Genomic DNA, 25,146 nt, shown 5'->3' with positions numbered 1-25,146 from the left:
CCTCACGTCCTTGTCAATTTGATCTGCTCTGATACTGTTCTGCATGCAGAACCTGAGCAGTACACAAAACAGTGTATTGTTGTTGCTGGCTTTCTTTCACTGGTTGTAAAATTTGGCCTCAAAAAAAGCCCTGAGAGGGGAAATGCAGATTTTGTCCTCTGCTCGGCCCTCAGAGGGTGCGTGCAGTGACCTGGGAGTTGTGTGTTGCTGTTTCCAGCGCAGTAGTGACAGAAGCAGGAGAGATGGAGGAAATATACCAGATGGTGGATGTTTGCCGCTGTTGAATCAAAACTCTGACCTCATTGACAAGCAAAAAGAAAAACTGTCAAACTTTTTCTGTTTGCATGTTCAGCCCTTGTTCCCTGGACCAATCAGTTAGTCATTGCAAAGATGCGGAATTTGTGTGAATAGTTTTGTGTTAGTGTGTAAGTGTGTGTGTCTGTGCTTACTGTTATGGAAGTTATCTGGAAGCTGGTGAAAGGGGAACTCAGGCAGCAGCTGATGTCTTATGCAGAAGATTTTAATTTAGACTTGATGCATCAAGGAGACCAGAAGGTGGAACAATACACAAACGCTAACAGAGTAACATGAGCAATTGTCCCCCCCAAGTCTGGAGATGTCTCCCACAGCATCCCAGTATATCTTCCTCTACTCACCCATTCCAACAGCACATCCATGAAGGGCTAGAATTGCTTTCACTCTCCATGTTACATGTAGGTGTTCACATCCTATTGGATAGTTAAGTCTAAAGCATGCATTCAGAAATCACATTGGGTCCTCACGTCTTGCCACTGGTAAAATACACAAAAGAGTTGAAGTGGGTGAGAGTTGAAGTTGGTGCCTCTCTGTCTGGAGCATCTGAGTTAGATATGAAAGTCCCTAAGCGTAGACACTACAATGCATTGTTGGTTGGCCCTTTATCTATAACCTAACCTGTGGTACTGCTTAAAGAGAGAATGGAGTATCTGTGGAATTTGGACAGGCACTATTCTCCTGTACAGATATAAGATATAAGTTCATCGTTAGTTGTTTTGTTGATTGGCTGACGGCGTAGGTCAATACCACGTTTCAGGAGACATTACAACATTGAGAGGACATTTACAAAGATCTTGCACTTGTTGTGTTTGTGTGTGTTTATACACGTGTGTTAGGATGCGTCCGTGTGTTTGTGTGGTGTGAATGTGAGCCTTGACGACTGCCAGGTGAATTAGTATGAGTGAGTGTTGGCCAGTAATTCCAGATTTAATGAACAGGGAGAGAAGCCAATGATGAGAAATCATTTATTTATAAACAAAAGAGAGGATGAGATGGAACAACCTGTTTTGAATTTAAAAACAGCTAAATTATCCAAACCTCCACCGCCGTCACCTCAGCCCGCTGCCGCTGCTGCTGTTGATGCTAATCCAGCTTGTCATAATCATCAGCCACTTTGGACTAAATGGAGCATTGAATCGTGGGAGATGTGATGCGCAGGAGGCTCTCTAATTTTGCCCCTTGTTATTGTCGGAGCACATGGTTAAAGGTCTGTCATCGGAAATAAACAAATATTTACTTTAATTAATGGGAACATGGGCTAATAATGACTTTTGAAAATAATTCTCTTGAGGGCTTGGAAGGATTAATAAAGCATCACTCTGGATAATTCAGTTCACTTTGCACGCGTTTGCCAAATGACACATGAGTGTCACAGTGTGGGCGATAGTGAGTATCAGGTAAAACAGTTAGAGAACCACACAGACAAGCCTGCAAGTGCAATACTTTGCAGAGCTTGAAGTGACTCAGGATTGATATCATGGAACAAGGGTGTGAAGTGCGTCTTATTTTTCCTGAAGAAAATCTGCCTTAAGGCTCATTTATGCTCAACAGTCAAAACGGAGCCGTACCACCAAAAATCATGGGGGGGGGGGAGGCGCAGTGGATCCAATAGTTAAAGGGAGATGTGCATAGGCATGAGGAAGACATTTTAACTATAGCAGAAGTTTTTAAGGAGAGACGGAACTACAGGCCTTTTTCTGAAGAGCTACATCATTACAACATCCTCCACTGTTGCTATGTTAATTCTTGTCAGAAACCTTTGACTCTGCACTGGCCTCTAGTGGATGGGTTGCTTAACAACCCTGCCAATGCTAGTAGCCAGGCAGCAGAAAGTGGTTAAAAAAGTAATTTGTTTAAAATACAACTAAACTTCTCACTTTGTTAAAGAAAGTGAAAGAAAAACATCCTTTATCCGTCCACAACATTTCATGAAAATCAGTTTTGTCGTTTTTCAGTAATCCCGCACAAGCACATGAACAATGAAAACTTAACCTCCTTGTGGTGGAGGTAATCATCAGAATTTCTGTTCAATCACTATACATCTAAGTCAAACTCATCTCTGGACATTGGACAGGATACATTGAGTATATTGTATTTTGAGACTATTGCTCCTTTCACCCACTTTTAAACATGTTCCACCAGAGAGTTGCAATACGCATGGTCAACAATCTGGGTATTCATTTTAATAATGTCTTCATTTACTCCAGAGAACAGTCTGACTAACCTCTGGGCTTGTTCAAAACTGCTCGTGTTTCTTGCTTTGTTGAAGTCATGTTGCTTTTAAACACGAGAGTCAATAATTTAGTGTTTAATTATAATTAATTTGTCTTTAACTTGGCCAGTGTAATGATATCATGAATAATAGGAGAGACAGACAACACTGAAACAACTCAATTACAGGAGTTATCCTTTAAATTCACCTCGTATTGACTAGCCAGTATATTAGCTGTGACCTAGACCTTGAAATGGTGTGTGTGTGTGTTAGACTAACAGACGCTGGCAGTCGATATTTCATTCTTGTTCGATGTCAATCATCTCCTGCAGAATTAGTGGAGGATTTTATGGTGATATTTTCTGGCTGGCAAGCATGAAAAATACGGGGATGAGGGATCATCCAGCGCGCTCAATATTCAGTGAGTCCTTAAGAGAGATTTCACACAGACACACACACACACACACACACACACACACACACACACACACACACACACACACACACACACACACACTCACACTCACACTCACACTCACACTCACACTCACACTCACACACACATTCACACTCACACAATGCAGCAGAGAGATAAGTGTTGGAAAAAAAGGCATCGCTTACAAAGGTAAAGCGATAAAAGACAGAACAAGGTGTTGAGCCACCAAAGGACGACGGGAGTACGGGCTGCACAGTAGAGGAGAAGATATAGGATAAAAGAACAGAAGTGGAGACAAGGGAGGAGGAGAGGAGGGGAGGGAGGAGAGAGTTTAAACCCAAGGACAAGAAGAAGAGATGTAATAAAAGAGAGGAGTGTTGCATGAGAGCGGCAGAGGAGATAAAAAAGAGCGGAGAGGTGGAACGAAAAAAAAGAGTGGATTTGGGTTAAGTGCTACCTCGGTGAGCAGAATAGTTCTTGTACAGACAAGACTCCGACCACATCAAACGATACGTGCTGCTGCGCTGAATAGGCACCACAAAAGCACACGCACACGCACACACACACACACACTTCCCTCATCTCCCTCATGTACAGTATGGCAGCTATCTTGTAGTGACAGTAGTTGTCATACATAAATCCTGAGTATTAGTGAAGCTGTGGAGTCAGTATTGGGTTAATCTGGAGAGAAGAGAGGGGGGGGGGTGCAAGGAATTAAAATGAAGGGTGAGGAAGAGGAGAGGAGACAAAGAGATGTACGGTAAAAGGAGGAGAAATGGATGAAAAGATGGGGATGACCCAAAGAAGAATAAAGCAGGTTAAAGAGAGGTGGGATAGAGAGAGAAGCAAAAAGGCAAAAAAAGACAGAAAGCTCAGAGAAGACAAGCGGAATGAAGCGGAACGGAAAAGCTGAATTTGAGAGATTGTTGAGCAATAAAGAAAATTATAAAGAAAAGAATAAAGAAAAAGTGAGAAGGGAGGAGGAAGAGGAGCGGGATGGTGAGCCAGATCAGGATGTGGAGAGATAAAGAAGAAGAAGAGACTGGAGGGGAGGGGAGGGGATGGAGAGACGAAGTAAAGCGGAGGATTGGACAGTGAACATCATCCCTGAGGAGTTCCAGATCGCTTTCACTGCTGCTAATCCCGGGAAGAGGCATCCCCTCTCAAACCGAGGCGTCAAACTGTGCCCGTATCGCTTTAACCCAGTTAATTCGTGTTCAGACTAAAAGACTTTTCTGGTTCACACTCCCCCACAGAGTCAGGACTTAGACCCCTTGAATGAAGGGTCCGGCTGCTTGAGGAGAGCATGTTTTAAATATCATTAGAGAAGGGATTTCTACAATTTCCTTGTTCTCGTGGTGGCTCAGACTATTTACTGGAGCTTGAATTTGTTGCTATAGCAGTCCTCTCGAAAGTTCTGCCAAATGGCTGGTGCTTCATTTACTGCCTGGCAGGGAGCTTGTGCGAGGAGCTCACTGACTCCGGCGGTGTAACTCTTTCAGATAGATGGCTCTGGGTGGTGCGTGATAGAGTATTATGCTACATACGTGGATATATACTCTGTATGTTCAGGGCAAAGTTTAAGCAATCTTCTCATGGTCTCTACAGTATTTCCATAGAGTGTTTTACGTCAAATGTGTTTCACAAAAGCATCTTGGCATCTAGATTCAGTGTGTGCGTGTGAAATGTTGAGCTCTTGGATGATATTTATGCCTGTATGGTGGTAAACAAGAACAGACGTGGTGGTTAGTGAAATGTAATTTATATCTAAGACCCTTGTGTTCCGTGAGCCTCCACAGCTATTGGAGCTATTATGTCCATATTCATTAATCATGGTCCCTGTCTCTGGAAAAGCCTACAGCTCACAGACCTTGACGTGTATTTATAGAAAGAAAGAGAGTCATAGTTGGCCATTCATTTTTACATCATTTTTTTATTATGAATCAGTTGGTGTGTGCATGTGTGTGTGCATGTGTGTGCATGTGTGTGTGTGTTCATTGAAATGCAAAGCAAAGATCGAGGTACTGGGTCCAATTTTCCCCCTGTTATTAGCAGCCCCGTATGCCAACTCAATTCACATACTATCAAGCACACGCTCAATGATACCGGAGCAATAATCTACCCGAGGTACACACGCGGCTGAAATTATTCATAGATTCGTATTGTGCAGTGTAATTAGACCGTTTCATCCTATGCATTTTGAGCATTTGACATCTGGCACGGTGTGACTACTTAAGGAAACGAGCGAGCAGAATTGGAAAACGGTGAAAGCGCTGCACAGCGTGTCTCTGCAAATCGATCAAACAGCTTCAGATGATCTGATGATGAAAAGTCCGAGAAGTCGTCCTCGTTTGGAAACTGGAGACTCAATTCTGTTTTTCACTTTTGTGGCCTCTGCTATAAAACTGAAGCCAAGACATAAACTGGTGAGGTGATAAAATTACAACATTTTATGGATGTTTGGAAATAAAGTCATGGTCGATTTAATTAAACTGAATATTTAAGTTGTATTTAAACATACTAGAACTTTGATTATACTAAAACTAGAGCAAGTCTACATTTTATTTTATTATACACTTAAATCTACTTAAATTTTTACTAACTTTTGTTTCTCCAAAAGAACCTAAAAAGAAATGTCACCTAGTTAACACACTGGGTGAAGGACCAACTTAAACAATAAAGTGATGGCTCCGAGTAGAGCACATGCTAACAGTCCCTTTAAATTCAATAAACTCAACACAATCATAGACATCAGTTCCCTAAATATGCCTGATGTTTTTCATCCAGATCCATGAATTGTTATCTGGGAAATGGGTGAAAATCTTGCAGTGTTCAAGAAAGTGAAAACAATTCCTGATCCGCCTTCTGATCTGCATCCACACCAAACTTTACTGGCTTCTTTTTTGGCCCATGTCCCATCCGTCAACTAACTTTCATGGAAATCTGTTTTGTTGTTTTGCGTAATCCTGCTAACTCACAGACAAACACCAGTGTCTGTCATTTGTGGTAATTAACCAACCGAATTTCCCATTGAGAGTGAGCGAGTGAAAATCCTGCAGAGTACAACTCAGGTTTGTCAACATCATATCACTTATTTTTTCTTTAGTTACTTTTCTCCTTAAGCGCCTGATGTACAGAGTCTTTACATGTCTGCACTCACTAACCTACAGAGCAGCGTCTGTGTCTGTAGACTGAACGATCTATAATGGGGGTCAGTTTCTCACGTCTGAGGTCCTTTCAAGTTTATTCTTACAGGGATTATTGTCATTACAATGTGTATCTCATTATTCTTACTCCCTCAGCACTTAAAAGCATAGGGTTTTACTCTGTTTCTCCACTTAGAGATTTCCACAAATTCTTTTTGCGGCTGAAATGCATCCGGTGGGGGAAATTAATCAGAACTTGTCAGGTTTTCTTAGAGACACTCCATTTTTAAGACGATGGATTGAGCTCAAAATGATTATAGAGTAACTGCGATTTATTTAAAACCCATTCAGTTTATTATCCATTGCAAAGTATGAAAAAACCCCAAATAAATGCACCAGTCTCCAAATCTTTTGAGGCTACTTCATGGCTCCGAAGTCAGATCCCTACTGACCACATTTAGTTTGACATACGAGTGCTGACAGGTAAAGAAGCTCTACACTGGCAGTGTCACCAGTGTCGTCGCTCATGGATGACATAATGGTGTCCGCTCCCTTGTAGAAACTCTGTAGAAACATAATATAAATTAGTAGATTGTGTTGAACTCCTTGCAGATAAACTAACAATATAGCAGAACGGTGAAATGGTGATATGTGTCACAGACATAAAATTTATGCCGGTGACTGTTGTTCTCATCTGAGGTGAATGTGTAGTATTCCACAATACTACATCGTGGTCTCTCTCTCTTTCTGTGTTGCCGCTGTCCATTCTTTTCTTTACTTTTCTGTCTTATTGTCTGTAGATTAAAAAGTCAAATTCTCTTCTTCTTCTTCTTCTTGTGTTTGTAAGAAGCCACAGACTGCACAAACACACAGAGAATGGCTGCTGTCACCATTTTTATGTTTTCTCTGACAGAGGGCTGGAAAGTACACCAAGCCTCCCGAGGACACAACTCTGCAACATTTATTTATTCCATAGACTGTATATATACAGATGGACGACACGTCTCCCCATCGCTGCCATTATCCAGAAATGAAGCTAAAATATCCTGGATACAAACGCTGCCATCTTGCACATTTGAAGCCAGAGTCTGTGCAGCAGCGCCTATCAAGGTCCCACTGATACATAACCTCGACCAAACACATGTCAGGCTCAGCTGTCAATCATGACATGTCATCCTGTTTTGTATGGATAATTGATTAATTAATTAATTAATTAATTAATTAATTAATAGAAATTGATACGCTTTGGCTTCACTTTTGGGAGCATCATGTCTTATATACAATCTATGGTTTAATATGTATGGATAAGATATACACACACACACATACACAGGCAAAAATTACCTAACTACTCTTCACTGTTTATTACAGAAATTTGAATCATCCTTGTACGAACCTTCTGTATGTTATGAAGAGAATTTGACTGGAAGTAGTTTAACCTTAATGTTTTATTTTTTGTTTTTTATCTGAAGCAGATTGAACATGAGCTTTGTGCCACACTGACCTTCTCTATGTGTCGCTCTCATGGTCGTGGCAACTTCAATTTTGAAATTCACTCATCTCTCTCAGTCTTTCTGTCCCTCTCTCAATTAATTTCCTCAAGTTGATTTTGTGATTCTCGGTGTGTCTGGGTTTCACAGAAATACTGACAATGTGCGTTTATTGGTGGCCGGGACATTTTCAATTAAAACCATCTCCTCCTGTCAGTATGCACATTTATTTCCAATCATCTCCTCACTTTATTGAAGCTGATTTAAAATGTGCTTGTATGTTTTTCAGTTCCAGCCCCGAGGAGGCTGCGTTTCAAAGTGCTGAGCTCAAGCAAACTCCTTGTTTCATGGAGGGAGCCCAAAGGAGACTTTGACAGCTATCTGTTCCTCTACAGCAGTATACCAGGTAGGAGGATTTTTCTGCACGGATACACACACACACACACACAGACACACACACACACACACACACACACACACACACACACACACACACACACACACACACACACACACACACACACACACACACACACACACACACACTCTGAAAAGAAGGGTGAGTTGAAGTAGAGTGAGTTGACTTTTTGGGGGGAAGCATCTCATTATGACTTGGGTTTTCTGTCTGTCAGGAGGGATTATGTAATTTACTTCTTATCAAAGCTCCTATGAAGGGATTTCGCTCTCGAGAGATATGGGGGACTCAAAGTTTGTCCTGCACCTCTGCCAAGTTTGAGACAAAGGAATGTTTTTGCTGTGCACCTGGAGCCTGTCAGCAGATCTGAAAATGGGTCTGACAGGAACACAGAACAGTAGGAGCTAGACACTGATTCTCTTGATAGGGTTCAAACTGGGACAGCAGCAGCAACATTAGTCATTCATTCAGAATCAAACAATTATTACTGTACGGCGTTGTAGCCACGAAGGACGCCGTGCTTATATCCTGCATCTGTCAGGAGCGGATCATTGGACAGACACGGGGCATGACCTTGTCTCTCCGTGTAGTCAGTAATCACCCTAATCACCGCTGACATCTCCTTCATCATGTTATCACAGCGCACCTACTTTCACAGTCATGCATCTCCCCTTACATCAGTTCCTACTGCTGCACCGCTGCTTGCATTTGTTCCAGATTAGTGCTGCGCTGTGCTGCAGACAATTCTTTTGCTGGCGTTGTACAAATGAATAAGTGGGACTGAATAAGCTTTCAGTAACATAAAACTCGTTTTTTCGCAAACAACCCTTTGCGACAACCGTCTGGCCAGACAATTTCTTGGTGCCTCTGACAATTGAAAAGAGAACAAAAACTATAATTTACAGCCACTTCCTCTTGGTGAGGGGGTGTAGCAGTAGTTTGCTGCATGGCACTCAGCAAATGCAGCAAAAAGAAATTCACTGCATCCTTACTAGGACACCTGCCCTGTGACCTGATGTTTAGTCAGGTCTGCCCGCTGAGTCGGAGGAAGTGAGCGACAGGCACAGTAAAGCTTGTTTTAGATGACAAAAGGTGCTGTCAGAGTGGCAGCTAACCTTTCGTTCAACATAATGTTCTTTTTCTCCCCAGAGGTTTTGTTAAAAAATAGGGAACAGCTTAAGTGCAGCTGAGTAAGGATTCAGCTTTTAGGTCAAAGCAGAATATGACTCACAGTTTTGGGGTTCTTTTTTTCCACCCTGGGTCAATTTCTTCCTCATCTTCAGCTCGTATACAAAGTAACCCATGTTTTATTGCAGCATTAGCCTGTGTTCCTGTGTCCAGTTTATGGCAGTGCATGCATTAATATAAAATAAGTACTTATTGAATTTATGTTCAGTAGCCTGCCAATAGTTCTGAACTGAAATTAAAATCGTGTGGGTTGTGTCTGAGTGTACTTGCATATTTGTGTGTTAGTTAAGAAGACCAGATGTCTATATTTACTCTTTTAAATCTCAGTGGACATGAAGCCAAACCCAACCCTTTTTTTACTCTACGCAACTGCAACTTATTGTTACCATGTTTCTGCAACTTTGTGGTTGCATTAAAATTGGTTTCAAGCGCTGGAAGATAAAAGAAGTGGTGTGGAAATCAGTTGTGATTTCTGAGGTTTAAAATAGGCTGTAGAACTTACAGCAGCAGTTGTACAGCATATAGGGGGGGAAATCTACATGACACAGTTGAAGCACGTTGGGGTTGTTGTGCAAGTCTGTCTGAAAATTGGCGAATATATTTCATCATAATATAAAAATCTTTTTTACATATCACATATTTAGCTTTGTGTGAACACATTTTACTTTGCCCTATCTTTAACATGTAAAATGTAGTCAGCCAATACACAGAATAATGTCCTGTTGCCCCAATAGCTTGGGAAACCAGGTCTATTCAATTAAGATCATTTAATTTAACAGTTACCGTCAATCTCAGATGGATCCTCAAAACAAATAATACAACAACACAACAAAATTTACACTTTTGAGCCTCTGAAAAAACTAATACATCTGGTTAATTTAAGCAAAACAAGTTAACACATAAATGATCAAATATAGAATAAGAAAATGAAATATCCTTTAACCACCTTTAATCCAGGGTCACAGAAAATTGATCTAACACTGTATATATTCAATTCAATCATAAAATTATTGAAGTTTGGGGGCTGCCTGCATGTGTACAGCTCACTCACAGACTCACCCACTACACAAATTCAAAGGCTGAGAGGCATCACGTGAGATGATTTACAATGCATGCAATTGGTCTGAGTTTCCTGGGCCACTAAACCACCAGTGCAGCAATGGCTAGAAGAGGTTGAAATAGAAACGCCCTTTCAAAAATGGACAAATTGACTCACTGATTTATTGGTTATAGGTCCAGGTCCGTCTGGGTGCGGTGTTATGCCAGTCTTCCAAAAAGTGATTGTTCTTCAGCGGAAAGCTGACTTTCATGAGTTGGTTTACCGCCTTAAATATATATTAATCTTGTAAAAAGGACTGGACCCGCTTCAATTTAGGGAACAACTTAAAATAAAAGAGTCATAAGGATAATTGCAAGGAGATAATTGCTTTCTTTTCATTTATGACCCATCTGCAAATCATGATAATTACAGTCTCGTTTCCAAAGGATATTAGACCTAAACTACCAAACACATCGGAAACAAATGTATTGCCTATAATCAAGGAGTCTATATATCATGACTGATTACACTCTAAACTGCCAACACTTCTTTGTGATTGTTAATTCCACAAAGAAATAGGTTTACTTGCCTCTGCCTGCTGCACCACCACGCACCCGAGCACTATGGAGATTTCTGTGTTGATGTAAAAGGGTCTGAGCGGAGAATCGTTAACTCATCTGAAAGTCCGGAACAAACTTTCCGCACATACTCTGGAGGTCATGTCTAAAACGGTTGTATTCAGCTGATGAAAACTGAAATTGCAGAAGCTGTTATTCCCAAAACGGTCACAAGGAACATAAGATTCCCTTCCACACTCAAAAACAAATGAGCTGCACCAGGGCTGATTCTAGGATCAGACTTTTAGGGGTGCTCCGCCCCCATGAGAATGTGACATGTATATTTGCGTACTCCCTTCTCTTGCTGATTTCAGTAGAACTGGCTTTCTGTATCTGCTCTACAACATTGCAGTGTGACAGATTCTCATTGTAGCTGTTCCAGCAAACTATACTGTCAGTGCCTTTCTCCAATTCTTCACCCCACCTTTCACATATACCTCCTCTCTAAGATTTTTACCAAATACCCGGCAAGCAAAGCAGCAAGACACATTTTCCTGAGAGGAGTTTTCCAGCCATTTTAAAGCTCTGGAACCAGTTTTGTTGGAAGGATCTTTTTGGGGTTCCAAACTGATTGTGTGGGACAGCTGTAACTGTTTTGGACCTGTGTCCTTATCCCCTAAATCAAAAAGTAATTTTGAGCGCTCTCTGCTTCAGCTTGGTGGCTAGCTCCCTTTCTGTCTCTTCATTTGTCTCTCTGGTCTGTCCTCTCACTCTCTCATCTTTTATAGAAGATTTGGTTCAGGTTTACAAGAGGAAAAACGTCAAGGATGAGGAATAACTAGCTGTTTTGGTAAATGTACATTGGACTAACCGACCAACAGGTGTTACTCCTATAACAGATGTGATATTACAGTTGAGGCAGGTTCTTCACCGCTAGAAGGATGTTTTGTGAATCATAATGACAAAGCTGATGTCATATCATTAGTTTGACTCTGAAAATAGTGAAAGTAAACATGGAAAGACTGAGGAGTGTAGCTGAAAATAACACGTGGTGGCCCAGGTAGGACACAAGGCCGACACTGGGAAGGATTATAATCAGTTTTGTTTCTGAGACTACATTATAAGTCACATTGGGTTTGTGTTTGTTTTAGATTATGATTATTTGTCTACGCCATTTTTTGGCAGTATTTTTTGCTCTCGCCTTTAATGCATTTGGCCACGATATTGATGAACATCATGGCTGTGCTGTCTGATGGTTCTACCAGGCCTGTTCTGCATCTGTGATGAAGCATTCTTGTGAGGCAGGAGAAGCCATGAAATTCCTGCCAACCTTTAATTATTTACTCTGGGTTAAAACGATTCTGACAACAGCTCGGAAAACAAGTACAGGATCAGTTGTATGCTGTAATCGTCCAAAAAAATCTGCTTAATTAAACTTAATATGGAGAAAGATGATGATTTTAATGAGCTTTCCACAACTGAGTCATTCTGCATGTGAGCAGTTCATCATGGAAACAAATGTGATCAACAGTAATGTTGTTTGAGCTCAAGTCCTTCGAAACGGGAAATTTAATTTATCAGCCTCAACTACTTTAAAGGAGTAGTTCATAAAAAATATAAAAATAAGTCTCCAATCCTAAATTTGGTACCCTCCAACAGAAATGTGCTTTAAGAGGAGTTTAGTATAATCGTTACATTTTTTAATAAACTGAATTAGACTGTGGTGGTTACTGATCTTCTCAGGGGCTGGTAGGGGTATTTAAAACTATGCTACTGTACTGTTGGTTAGAGGTTTGTAAGAATGAGCTGTGCACTTGTCATGCTGTGACAAAGTGAACGTCAGTCGTGGTATTTGACAGTGGCTTGGTTCACCTGCACACACTGAGGTTCCAGTTGGCGGTGTGAGCTCTGATTCATGCTTTTACCCCACCTGACCTGGCATCCCCTTCAGTAGGATTTATCTCCTGTCTCCTAGAAGCGGTGTTAGTCATCACCCTGCAGGGACAGACGACACACACACACACACACACACACACACACACACACACACACACACACACACACACACACACACACACACACACACACACACACACACACACACACACACACACACACACACACACACACACACACACACACACACACAGTATATTGATGTCCCAATTGATTGCAGGGTCAGAATTAAAATGGGGTGATAAAGTAACTTGTTGGCCTGATGGGGATTAACTGCATAGGAAAGACACACACACACACACACACACACACACACACACACACACACACACACACACACACAAATAGTTTCAGTTAGTCGTGCTGATTCAGAATCAACCACTAAATTACACAATTAAAAACAATTTTGATTCATTATACTTGTAAACATTTAAATACATGGCTTGTTTCTTTTTCACAATGTGGTGTTGCTACTTTTACTTTTGTAAAGGACATTTTCAGAAGACTTCTGAATGTGGTCTAAAGCTCAGGAAGAAGAGAGTAATTGAAGCTAAACTTAAGACTGGATGACTGGGGCAACACTATGAAATGAAATCAGTTGGACCCCTGTATTCAATCTTATTTCTTTTCGTAAATGTGAAAAATTAATTGTGTTAATTAATCAATGCTTTAATCTCCTGTTCACAACAAAAGAAAATGACTGATAGAGACAGACTGCAATGCAACAATAAATGTATTATTTGAAAAATCAAGTGAAAAATGACAAATCCATCAGAATAGTTTTTTTGTCCTTTTTTACTTTTACATTTTTGTGAGGGTGCACTGTGTATGCCAGACAAAGACAGAAGTATAATAGAAACAAACAAAGAATACAATGTTTCGACCTTGAATGTAATGTTTTCCTGCCTCCAGAATGGAGAATGTTAATGAGTCTCCTGCTGCATTAACTTTGTTTGTGGCTCTGTCATGACAATTCTAATATTTAGCTTCCAAGCAACTGAAACCAGCAGCAAGATGAAGAAAAACATGGCTCAAGATGTCCACGAGTCTGACCTTTGACCCTCCTCTTCCTCTTCTTCCTCCTCCGTCAGGTGGTCAGCAGAGGGAGATCATAGCGTCTAAATCGGACACTAAGGTGTTGATAACAGACTACAGCTCCTCCAGAGGCTACAGTGTGAGTGTGATCGCTGTCAGCGGCAGTGAGCAGAGCATACCTCTTCAGGGCAGACTTAAAGGTTGGTTCATGGTTTTTTCTCTCTGAATTGTGTTGCTCATACACTCTGCGCTACTGTACCATACTCTTCCTCTATTCAACAGTACAGCGTGTACTACTCTACTCCTCAATGTTACTTGACACAACACTGCTACTCTATTCCCTCAAATCTTTTCTGCTTTCTCCTTGTGTCCTCTCCTCATTTCCTCCTCATTAAACACTTCACTTACCCCCTTCTCATCCATTTATTTCCTCTCCCTTCACTTCAACTCCGCTCCTCCTGTTTCCTCTTCTTCCCTCTCCGTCCTCTTTGAAATTTCCTTTCCTGTCCTAAACTTTCCTTTCCTATACTATCTGAAAAGTTGCTTTCCTAAGCTTTCCTCAATCTTCTACAGTGTACACCTCTATCTTGTATGTTCCCTTTTCATCCTTTCCTGTTTCCTCACATTTCTTTTTCTCCACTCCTCATTTTGTTTGGTTTCCTGTTTGTATCCTTTCCTTTCCTTTCCTTTCCACCTCTCCTCTCCATATTTTACTCTATTTACCTTTCTAGATTGACCTACTGTAATATCTATGTGTTTATGTAAGTGCCTTCTTACATATCAAATTATGTAAGGCTTGCTGCTAACATGACATTGATCCGTTTTATCAGCTGCAGCCCAGAGAGGTGAGAGTGACGGCGGAGACAGGACTGAGCCGCAGAGGCTGACTGAATCACTTGCACCTCCAGATAATGCCAACGAGATCTCTGGAGGTAGGACACATGCACACAAACACTGTTTCCAGGAGAGGAAGGCCGCGCACAAATCCTGACCTCACATGAACGTATAAATAAAGTGAATTTCCTCGGAGTAGCGCCCTGCTTAAAGAGTCCTCCAGTCAGTTGCCATAGCGATGTTTGGAGGCAGGAAAAAACAGCTGTTGGTGCCGTCTCTAGCACCAGCTTCATGCATCACAAAGCCAAAAATATGAGTCTGGTGATTGTCCGTGACCAGTTGGATGTCACTGTAGAGTTAGTGTGCAACCAGTTAGCGGCTTTTAAGGCAAAAACCCAGACAGACGTGGGCCTGGTGGTCTACTCACCCACCATGTGTGAGTAAAGATGCCAAAACTGTCCGTGGCTCAGTGGTGAATCATTCACTGTGGTGCTCTATGGAAACTCTTTAAAATACTCTGTGCTGAGTGATATGAGGTGACTGTGACTAATGGTATTAGGCGATGAGTGACCCACACTGTTCACTTAAGTATTCATGCCCGCCTGTTAATTTGACATTTGAATTGGTTTGTTACTAATCTCTATGAAGAGATTCTGATGTTAATGAATCTGGAGGAGAGGGACAAGATTTTGTTTCTAGTTTGACCAATCACATTGAGCAGGCTGTGCCCACAGGTAAAGTCTGTGTGGAGAGCAAAAGAGGCGGAGCTCATTGACCGAAATGCATCGGCTATCAGCTTTTTAATTCATCTGCATTCATATTCAGATAGCTATTAATAGTATAGCTGTCAGTTTTTCCAAAATTCAAGTGCAAACTAATTTGATATGACGCACAATTGGTTCGAATAGATTTGAATACCCCTTCTCAGATGCTCTGGTGTCATGTTGTCCACTCAGGACGGCTTTGTCTGCCAGCGTCAGACAAAGCAAAACATATCACTGATAGTGATCGGCCTCTGTTGGAGACAAAACACTTCAGACAGTCTGATGTGCTTCTAGACTGTATATTTTGAATTTGAACAGGTCATTAAAGGGTCGAACTCCCCCCCCCCCCACATTCACCTTCACATTTTGAATAAAAAGTGACAGCCCTAGTTAACAGAGATTAGCCAAAATATCGTCTGCAGCTAAAACAGCTAGACATAAATGATGGCTGTTTGTGTTTTGTTTTGGAGAAACCTGCGTTTTGTCAAAATATTGGCTGCTGCCCCTGGAGATGGTCGAGGGGCTCCAAGCTTGGTTTGTTACTGAAGCTGAAGTTTGTTGTTTTGTTTGGCAGCAGCCAACTTCTCATATTTGAATGTCTGATATTTTTTGTAATGTGAGAGAAGAAAGGAAGGCATTCATTTTCATGATTGAGAGTGCGCCTGCATAGAAACGGCCCTTTATCTGTTGATTTCTTTACCATGACTGTGAGTTCCGCGCGAAATCTTCGACTGCAGAGTAATTGATCATTTGTATCAAGTGGTTTCCTGTGTGTGTTTGTGTGTGTGTGTGTGTGTGTGTGTGTGTGTGTTTGGGAGACAAACGTGTAGATGGCAATTTGCAGACTCAGACACGAACATTGCTTGCGACTGAATTTGAGACTCTTAATTGCTGCGGATGTGTGAGTGTGACTGTTTTTTATTTAAATGTCACTTCCTGCAACATTTGTAGCAGAGCTTTGTATCCTAATGTGCAGTCAGAAGACAGAACCTCGTTACTCGGCGGTTGGACGCTTCTTATTTAAGTACACTTGCTTCTGGCTGGCTTATTATTTGGTTTTAGTTGGGTGATCATTTATCATCGGGCACTAAAAGAATGTGGGGGCACAGAAATAATCAGGAATTATTGAGTCTAGCTTTAAATAAGTCCAGCCTCCGAGGAACTGCACACGTCATCATTTTTACGAACTCATATATATTATTTCAACAATATTACCTGTGATGCTTTAAGTGCAGTCATAGTTGCTGATGGAGCAAGAGAGGAACACACACACACACACTCACACTCACACACACACACACACACACAGAAAAATAGTGTGTGTGTGAGCGAGAGAGGGGAGAGAGAGGGCATCACCGAGCAATTAACCATGTTGTAAAACTTATTTATAGACACTTTGCATCCGTGCATACATAATAAAGTGGCTCTTAGGTGGAGATGAAAATGCATCGATAGTAAATCAATGCAAATTTCATCGTGAGCGCTTAAAGTGGCCTCACCACAATGAATCAGATTCACAGAAATAATGGGTGATTTCCAAACCTACACAATATTTGTGTTTGTGCAGTCATATAATAAAGGATGTTTCGATTCTTTATGTAATGATAATATTATAATGTTACAATGGCATCCTCGCAGAAATATGTTTTACCTTATTTATCCTTTATTTGACCAGGAAGGTCCCATTGAGATACATAATCTCTTCTGACAGGGCGTTCTGGTCAAGTTGAGCAGCAGAGACTTAAATGAGTTACAAATCGTAATATAAACTGGGACATACAAACCCACAAATATACTAAAACTCAGTGAACCTTTTCACAAAGAACGTACATAGAAAGATATAGGAATCAGTGGCTCAAAACATTAGAACATGAGCAAAAATTCTATAATAACCAAACATTTTTTATTAAATTATGTTTCTATGAATAAGACAAATAAGTCATGTTATTTTACCTGAAATATGAGTTTAAGGAGATTTGTTTTCGGTGTCCACTGATTGATTTTGTGGTTCAATATGTGGTGCTGTAAAATCTCAGCATAATATATTGTGTGATGAATTATTATTTTATATATGATTTTTTTTGTGTTATGGAAAATCTAATTTACTCTTAATTTTGTGTTCTCTTCACACGTAGAGAGAAACATGGTGTGTATGAGCAGGAGTGAGGCTGTTGTTGTTTTGGTGAAATTCACAGCTGTGCCTTGTTACAAACATTACCAAGAAGCTTGAATGTGAGCTTGTGCGGTGAAACACACACACACACACACACACACACACACACACACACACACACACACACACACACACACACACACACACACACACACACACACACACACACACACACACACACACACGTCAGTCTGCTGTTCGGTGCCATTCACCATTCACTGTGACAGAGGTGACCTTGATTGGGGTTCTGCCTCGTACCTGTTGGGGATTATATTAATATCCTGTTGTGCTTCAATGGAATCCGTGAATGTGTGTGTGTGTGCAGCTTTGTGCTTTGTGTACGGTAGAGAAGATCATAATGTCTCACAGTGGCTCAATAGTAGGTGCTCTTTTGTGTTGCACTGTAACATGTGGCTGCTTCTCTTTCTTCCCCCTCTTTATCATGCTCTGTGTGTATTTATGCTCCACAGTGATAATACCAGCGCTGTATGAAGTCCCCCACTGTGCGTGTGTGTGTGTGCATTAGCGATGCTAACCCAGGCCTTCACTGCTTTGTTGCAGAGTAGTAATCAGCTGGCTTTTATGTCAGGGTGGATTGTTTACAAAACCTTTCATTAACAGCTGGCTCGTATTCACGTCTCTGCTCTGCTCTGGTGTGTGTGTGTGTGTGTGTGTGTGTGTGTGTGTGTGTGTGTGTGTGTGTGTGTGTGTGTGTGTGTGTGTGTGTGTGTGTGTGTGTGTGTGTGTGTGTGTGTGTGTGTGTGTGTGTGTGTGTGTGTGTGAGGCAGACATCAGACAAGTCAGTTATCTTTTTGCTTTCCCGCCAGCTGTGTGAAGCAGTTTTGATACAATGACAGATTATTGTTTAGATAGATTACACACACATACAGTACATATGATTTTTACTTCTGTGTCATGCCAATGCATTTGGCCCATCACTTCATAAAACTACAAGACACCCATAATTTAATAATACATACGTCTCCTTTCTGTAATACATATTCAAAACGTGAGGGAAAAAGAAGAGACACATACGCCAAAAAAAAAAAAAAAGATTATTTGATTTTCTCTTCATGAAATATGTTCAACATGGTCAGCCATGGTAGAAATAAAATGCAGAGACAAAAACAGCAAAAACACCAAAGTGTGTGTGTGTGTGTCTGTGTGTACTCATATTTATGACCTCTATAGGACCTTTTCCAACATAAACACTGACCTTTTCAGGAAAAGTAGACCTCATGGGGACAGCAGCTTGGTCCTAATGAGGCAAAATGTCATTTCTGAGCTACTAGTTAAGGTTAGTGGTAAGATGTGAATAGTGGTTAGGATACAGTGAGGCATGAATGGTTAAGGTTATTTGGCGAGGCACAATGAATGGAAGTCAATGCAAAGTCCTAATAAGGACAGCTGCGCAAACCTGTGTGTGTGTTAGCTGGGTGTTTGTGAGTATATTAGCAAGGTGGGTTGAAGTAGCTCCGATGTGTTTTAAAGTAGAGGGGAGAGGCCCATTAGCTAAAGGAAGTGTCAGGAAACTTCCTCCGCCCTCAGTGAAACAACAACCTTAGCCACCCACTTTTGTTCTAATGATACTCTACAAATTACTTAACCACATCTTACGAAGCATAAACACAAGCTGCCCTGAACAAAATACAGGCAGTCCGATCCTGGGGCATTAAATGAAGCTAATTTCCTGTCTGCTCTTGGAGTGTCATTGACTGAGACGCACTCTGAGCAAACAGCAGAAGGTCTTAAAGGGATATTTTTGCCTTTGGAGTTTGGACTCTGCCCAGGTTTCCCATATTGATGTCAGTCATTTGCAGGTTTGCACCCTAAAAGTCAACGATTTGAATCATTGGTCAGGGACTCCTGAGTGAATTCTCAGTTAGGAGACACGTCTGAAGCTTCTTTCTTTGTTTTTTTACAGCCAGTAAATCAATCAGTGATCTGTGCACAGGATTCAGCTGCTCGATGCCTGAAGATGTGAAGAGCATTTCTTTCTTTTCTCCCTGAATATCCATTTCTCAGTCAGATGAAGTGTCGGACTTCTTTCCCTTCTTGCTGTGTCATTGTCTGCAGAGAAAAAAAGGTTAAATAGCTTCTGCTACAACCATTTAAATGCCTCGACTACTGTGCAGGATATAAATATCACTGAAACTATGGGAGAAAAAATAACTCACATTTACTCTGACACAACAAGGACATCCCCATAGTTTGCATATTCATCCCCTGAATCAGATTCATCCAGGTTATTTCCAAGTTTCGCCTCAGTCATTTACGGTGATATTTTATTCTGTCAAATTAGTTACTTCTAGACTGTAATTTAGTGACATCAAATAAGCCTATTGACAAACTCCAGTAATTACAATGAATGCACAGGACTGTATTTCCTTTTACAAGTAATAATTGAAAACTTAAATACAGTAACACATGTGGAGTGTTTTTCTTTACACTGTTCAAAGGGAAGAGGTGGGACACACACACACACACACACACACACACACACACACACACACACACACACACACACACACACACACACACACAGACACACACACACACTGGGTAAATCATAAAACAGCAGGGCAGTGAGAAAATATCAGTTTCCCTTGTAAAAACCTTTATGGGTGTGAATCTATCTTACATCTCTAATATCTCAGAGAGAAGTTGCTTCATTGAGAGCACTGAAGTGTGTGTGTGTGTGTGTGTTAGGTTACAGTACTCTAGTCTTAAATCGTCAACTAACAAAAAAGTTTGTCGTACATTTACATTCTTATTTCTTCCTGTGAGTTTTATTTAAAAACTCTCTGGGCTCCTTTATCAACCTGCTGCATCGACAGTTCAGTGCTTAGTGAGTCCAAAGTATCAAAACATCCATTTGTTTCAGTTTGGACTGACGCACAAAGACAGAACAAATTCCATTTTATGCTTTCATACACAGGGACTATATACTGTCAGTTCCAGATGTTGCCATCTTTGTTGACTAGAAAATGTTAGCGCCTATTCTAATTTCAACAGCGTCCGTCTTAAAAAAAAGAGCTAAGAATTCCCTCTTCATTGTCACATTTAAATTAAAAAAATTATGTTATTTTTTGGCAAATGCGCCCAGCACTTTAGACAGATCATCATTATCTCCAGAGGATGAAGCCCACTGACTTAGGTTTAAATAGGATCTGTCCTCTAGCGCCACCACAAGGTTGATATTTTTGTGTTTGAGTGACAATTGTCATGGCAATTTGTGTTGTTGGTAATGCTACATCCATACTGGTTAGGCTGCACCCGTACTGCTATGTTTTAATTTGAAAACAAATTATCCATGTTGCGTTCCACACTAGTAGCCGAGGCTAATGGTGGTTGTCTTCTTCGGGAACAGGGTCATGTGGTAGGAGTCTGAAGAATTAGCGAAGGTTACGTCGTGACCCAAAAAACCCAATCAAGCAGTTGTGAGTGTCTACAGCAGTGTTTCCAAACTTCTTCGTCTCAGAGGCTCTAAGACTCCGGAGTGTATCCACACCAGGCGTATCCATAGCAGAGTTGTTGCATTTTCAAACAAAAACATAGCTTCGGTTCCCTTCAGTCATGATCATCAATCTTCCTAAAACTTAACCAATAATATTTAACACTTGTTGCCTAAACCAGACCCAAGCATAGTGGTAATAGTTCAGAAAACACTCAGGAGAAGCACTTTGTAACAGACGTATGGAAGCAATGACAGACGACACATTTGTCATTTAGGTGAAGGACTGGTTGTATTTGTATGTCATCCCTCTCTCTTCCTCTCTGCTCGTCCTTCATATAAACTGTCCAATAAAAGCAACATTTGGCAAATTACAATTTAAAAACCATAGATTTTGATTCCATTATATTTTGTATTAACAGTAAAGCTGCAAGTCTCATCCAGTAAGGAATTCTGCAGCCAATGAGAATAAATATCTGTGTTTCGCTTATCAAAGCAAGAATAAAATCCATTACAGGTCCCCTGTGCACAGCAGTGATATATTTTCATTGGAAATTTGCCCTAAAAAGTCTTTCCTCTAAAACAACAGCCATTATTTTGACAGCTGGGTGATAGAAGTTCAGAGGACATCTTTGTTTGTGCATGTGCTGTTGGTGCGTCCACGACTGTGTTTGTTCCAATTCTGGGTCAGTAGCCTGCAGTAGTGGAACAGATGGTTGTCGCCCTGCAGCCGATGAAGATCCAACAGATACTGAAACTTAGTTTCTTAAGAGTAATGCTGCATGGATGGACGAAGCACAGAGACAAAAACGGTTTGTGATAAGTTCCAGTGTAACAGCCAGATAGTTTCAACATGCTTTAACAATTACACTGTTTTGGTATTTCATTACCCTCCTCTCCCTCGCTCATTAAAACTGCAGATATCAATCAAGTCTTAAGTTACTAACTTTGACTTTGGAGTCAATACCAATCTGCTGGTTGACTAAATAATAAATGGTTGACTTACTTTGTTTCAGCTCCCTGTACATCGAGCAATCGCCAGCAGCACACACACATACACAACCCCCCCCCACACACCCACGCACAAGAAGAAATCACTGAGCAATAAAGGACAAACGCTTCTCCCTCCCTCCATGCTTTGGTGCCTTTTTCAATACATATTACCTAATAGGATGTGAGTGGAAGGCTGCCGTCCTCCCTCCCCTGTCTTCATCTTGAAACCAGCACGCGCACATGGCAGATGAGTGCACAGACACACACACACACACATACGTAGATTGAACCCAAGGGACAGACGCAGTTAAAGTTGAACTGGAGGCCAATGAGATTCTGTTGACATTCGCCACTCTGATAGTGAAAGGCGATCCATCACGTCTGCAGAGGGTAACAGATACACACCTGGAGAGCAAGGTTTCTGTATTTATAGCTGACTTTAATTCCTTACATTATCATTTATTTCAACTCTGGCTCTCTGTGTATTTATCACCTTGTTAATTCCCAACTTTAACATTCATTTGATCTTAATCGCTCCATCTCTGTGTGCCTGTGCATATCTGTAAGAGCATTTCGCTTTATTTATGGCCTTATTAGTCTCCAGAATTAGCATTTATGGCCTCCCTCTGTCTTTGAGCACTTTGGCCTCCTTCACTCATCAGTCAGCGTGATGCTCGGAGGCTACACTAGATCTCGAAAAGGTTTGTGGCCAGAGAGATGTGTCACCAGGCTGACAGATAGCGTGAGGAGGCCAAAACCAATACCACAAATGAACGGAGACAAATAACCGCGAACACACGCAGACCAGTCTCCTGACTGGTGAGTTATCAGTTCCTATGAATGCCTCTGAACATTACATCAGCTCTCTTTCCATCTGGGACAGAAAAGAACCGTGTCACGGCTCCAAGACATTCTGAATTATGTCGTTGAAGTGATTCACAGATGATGTGAAAATGCACAGTATGAATATGAGATGGACTGTAGCGTGAAGGGCGATGTAAGGAGAGCGTTAAAGAAGCGTTTTGGGGAGAAAGTATTAAAATACAGCCAGATGAAAAGTGAGGTGACAAAGAGCGAGCTCAGGTAAATGGACACTTTGTCTCCATTTGTCTCTTCTCACTAAAACGTTTCTCCATCATCGCAAGTTGTGTTTTATGTTTTGTTTTAGACATTAGTCAAATACTGAATTTATATAAATATCATCCTCACACACATGAGACGTGTGTTCAGAGAATTGGGAGCAGATCAGCCATTGCTCACACGTGTGTGTGTGTGTGTGTGTGTGTGTGTGTGTGTGTGTGTGTGTGTGTGTGTGTGTGTGTGTGTGTGTGTGTGTGTGTGTGTGTGTGTGTGTGTGTGTGTGTGTGTGTGTGTGTGTGTGTGTGTGTGTGAGACAGAGAGAGAGAGACAGAGAGTGTGTGTGGTCTATGTCCTTGTCCTGGATTAATAAAGGAGGGGTTCAAGGCTGAGTTGAGCTAATTGTATGACAGCGGTTAACAAGTGTGTGTGTGTAGATGTGCTAATGGTATTTCGGTCATTAGTGGCAAGGACTCCTTAAGTGCAGAGGTCATTTAGAATAATTACTGCCCACTTCCTCCTTGATTTTCCCTCCTGCTCTAGTTCCTGTTCCTTCGCTCTTCGTGGCCACAAAGACAAGTTATATGGTGCCACACTGTTCTGTGGCTGTGGCATGAGCTACAACGAGTCCACTGCAGGTGGAGTTTTTTCCAGTAAAAATGTTCCTGCCCTGCTGTGCTGCTGTTTATATATTATACTCACATCTTTCAGCTCTGCTCTTTCTCTCTCTCTCTTATAGGACACAGTTATTCCTCTCAGCCCCCTCTGTTGTACTTTCTTTATAATCCCTTTATGCCGTGCCCCCCCTCCTTCTATTTCTCCACTTTGTTTAACTGCCTGACCTTTCTTTACCTCCTTGTCCCCCTTTCAACCTCTCCACTCCCTCATTTCCCTTATCACCCACTCCTCCTTTTTTCTCCCTTCTTCTGCCTCCGGGGTTTGAACTCTGTGGTTGACAAAGCGCATCAGACCTGGAGCTTTATTCTGAAATGACACCAGATGCTCTTTTAGGTCGGTGAAATTAACCACATCCCGACTATTTTGAGGACAGACTCATTCTTTGCTTCGAGGTTTCTGGTTGAAAAAAAACAACAACTGCCAGTTTATCATTTGTGAAGTACAAGCTAAAATCATAGCTCTGTTTTTTGCATATATTCCCCTGATTTTCCAGTGGTTCGTAATAACTAGTTTAGCAGCAGTAAATCCTCCTAACACTGTTTCCTGGCTTATTTTCCACCACAGAAGAGCTGACAGGAACCTTTATTTGACTTGATGAATATATGTCAAACCAATAGAAGTTTGTGCTTGACCAGGATTCAAGATTCAAAACTTTATTGTCCGATAATGCAGCTATTAGTGGAAATGTATCTTTCCCTGATACATAGCACACAAATAATACAGCGCATTACATAAGAACATGATACATTAGCAGGAATATAATTTCAGAAAAATACAAAATACTGTAGTAACAGGAGTAAAAAAAATGTTATTAAGTAAAAGTTGGCCGTTGACTATTAAAAACGAAACATTAAAATATAAATATAAATATATGTTGTGTTGATGACTACATTTACATGGACAGCAATATTCCTATAGTAACCCGATCAAGCCAATAGTCTGAATAAGACACAACTCTGTCAACAGCATTTTCTGATTACCATAACCTGAATAAGGTCATATACTTGAAATAATCGAATTAAGACATGTAGAGTATTCTGACCTGAATCTCATAATTTTATATGTCTATACGTCTTGACCACATCATATTATCCAATTGGAGTTTTCACAGCATTTTGTGACATTACTGTACGTCCGCACTGTACATTAGACTATTTCAGGTGGAGTTTTAAAACTGGTGGAATAACAAAATAAATAATGAAGTTCTGAATCTTTTTAGACTATGGTCTTTAACATGTAAACAGGAATATGAATGGAATATCTTATTAGCAAGAAAATGTGTTTTTCTAAATAAGGTCTTTAGTCGGAATATTGTTGTCCATGTAAATGTAGTTACAAGTTTCTTCTTTTTTGCTGTTGAGCTGTATAATAGCAGCAGGGATAA

The 25,146-nt window shown here is 40.9% G+C and overlaps 1 protein-coding gene across 1 annotated transcript in view; it reads left to right on the top strand.

Annotated features, from left to right (window-relative positions):
* The window catches only part of col14a1a (collagen, type XIV, alpha 1a), a 136,597-nt gene that overhangs the window by 5,042 nt on the left and 106,409 nt on the right, over positions 1-25,146 (top strand). The window contains exons 3-5 of the mRNA XM_035162462.2: positions 7,889-8,005; positions 13,846-13,989; positions 14,620-14,721. Coding sequence (XP_035018353.2) covers positions 7,889-8,005; positions 13,846-13,989; positions 14,620-14,721 — 363 coding nt within the window. The remainder of the gene's footprint in view (positions 1-7,888; positions 8,006-13,845; positions 13,990-14,619; positions 14,722-25,146) is intronic.

Source organism: Hippoglossus stenolepis, chromosome 8, assembly GCF_022539355.2.
Source record: "Hippoglossus stenolepis isolate QCI-W04-F060 chromosome 8, HSTE1.2, whole genome shotgun sequence".
Classification (NCBI taxonomy): domain Eukaryota; kingdom Metazoa; phylum Chordata; class Actinopteri; order Pleuronectiformes; family Pleuronectidae; genus Hippoglossus; species Hippoglossus stenolepis.
Note: the sequence above shows the minus strand (reverse complement) of the source record. Positions and strands in the feature narration are given on the sequence as shown.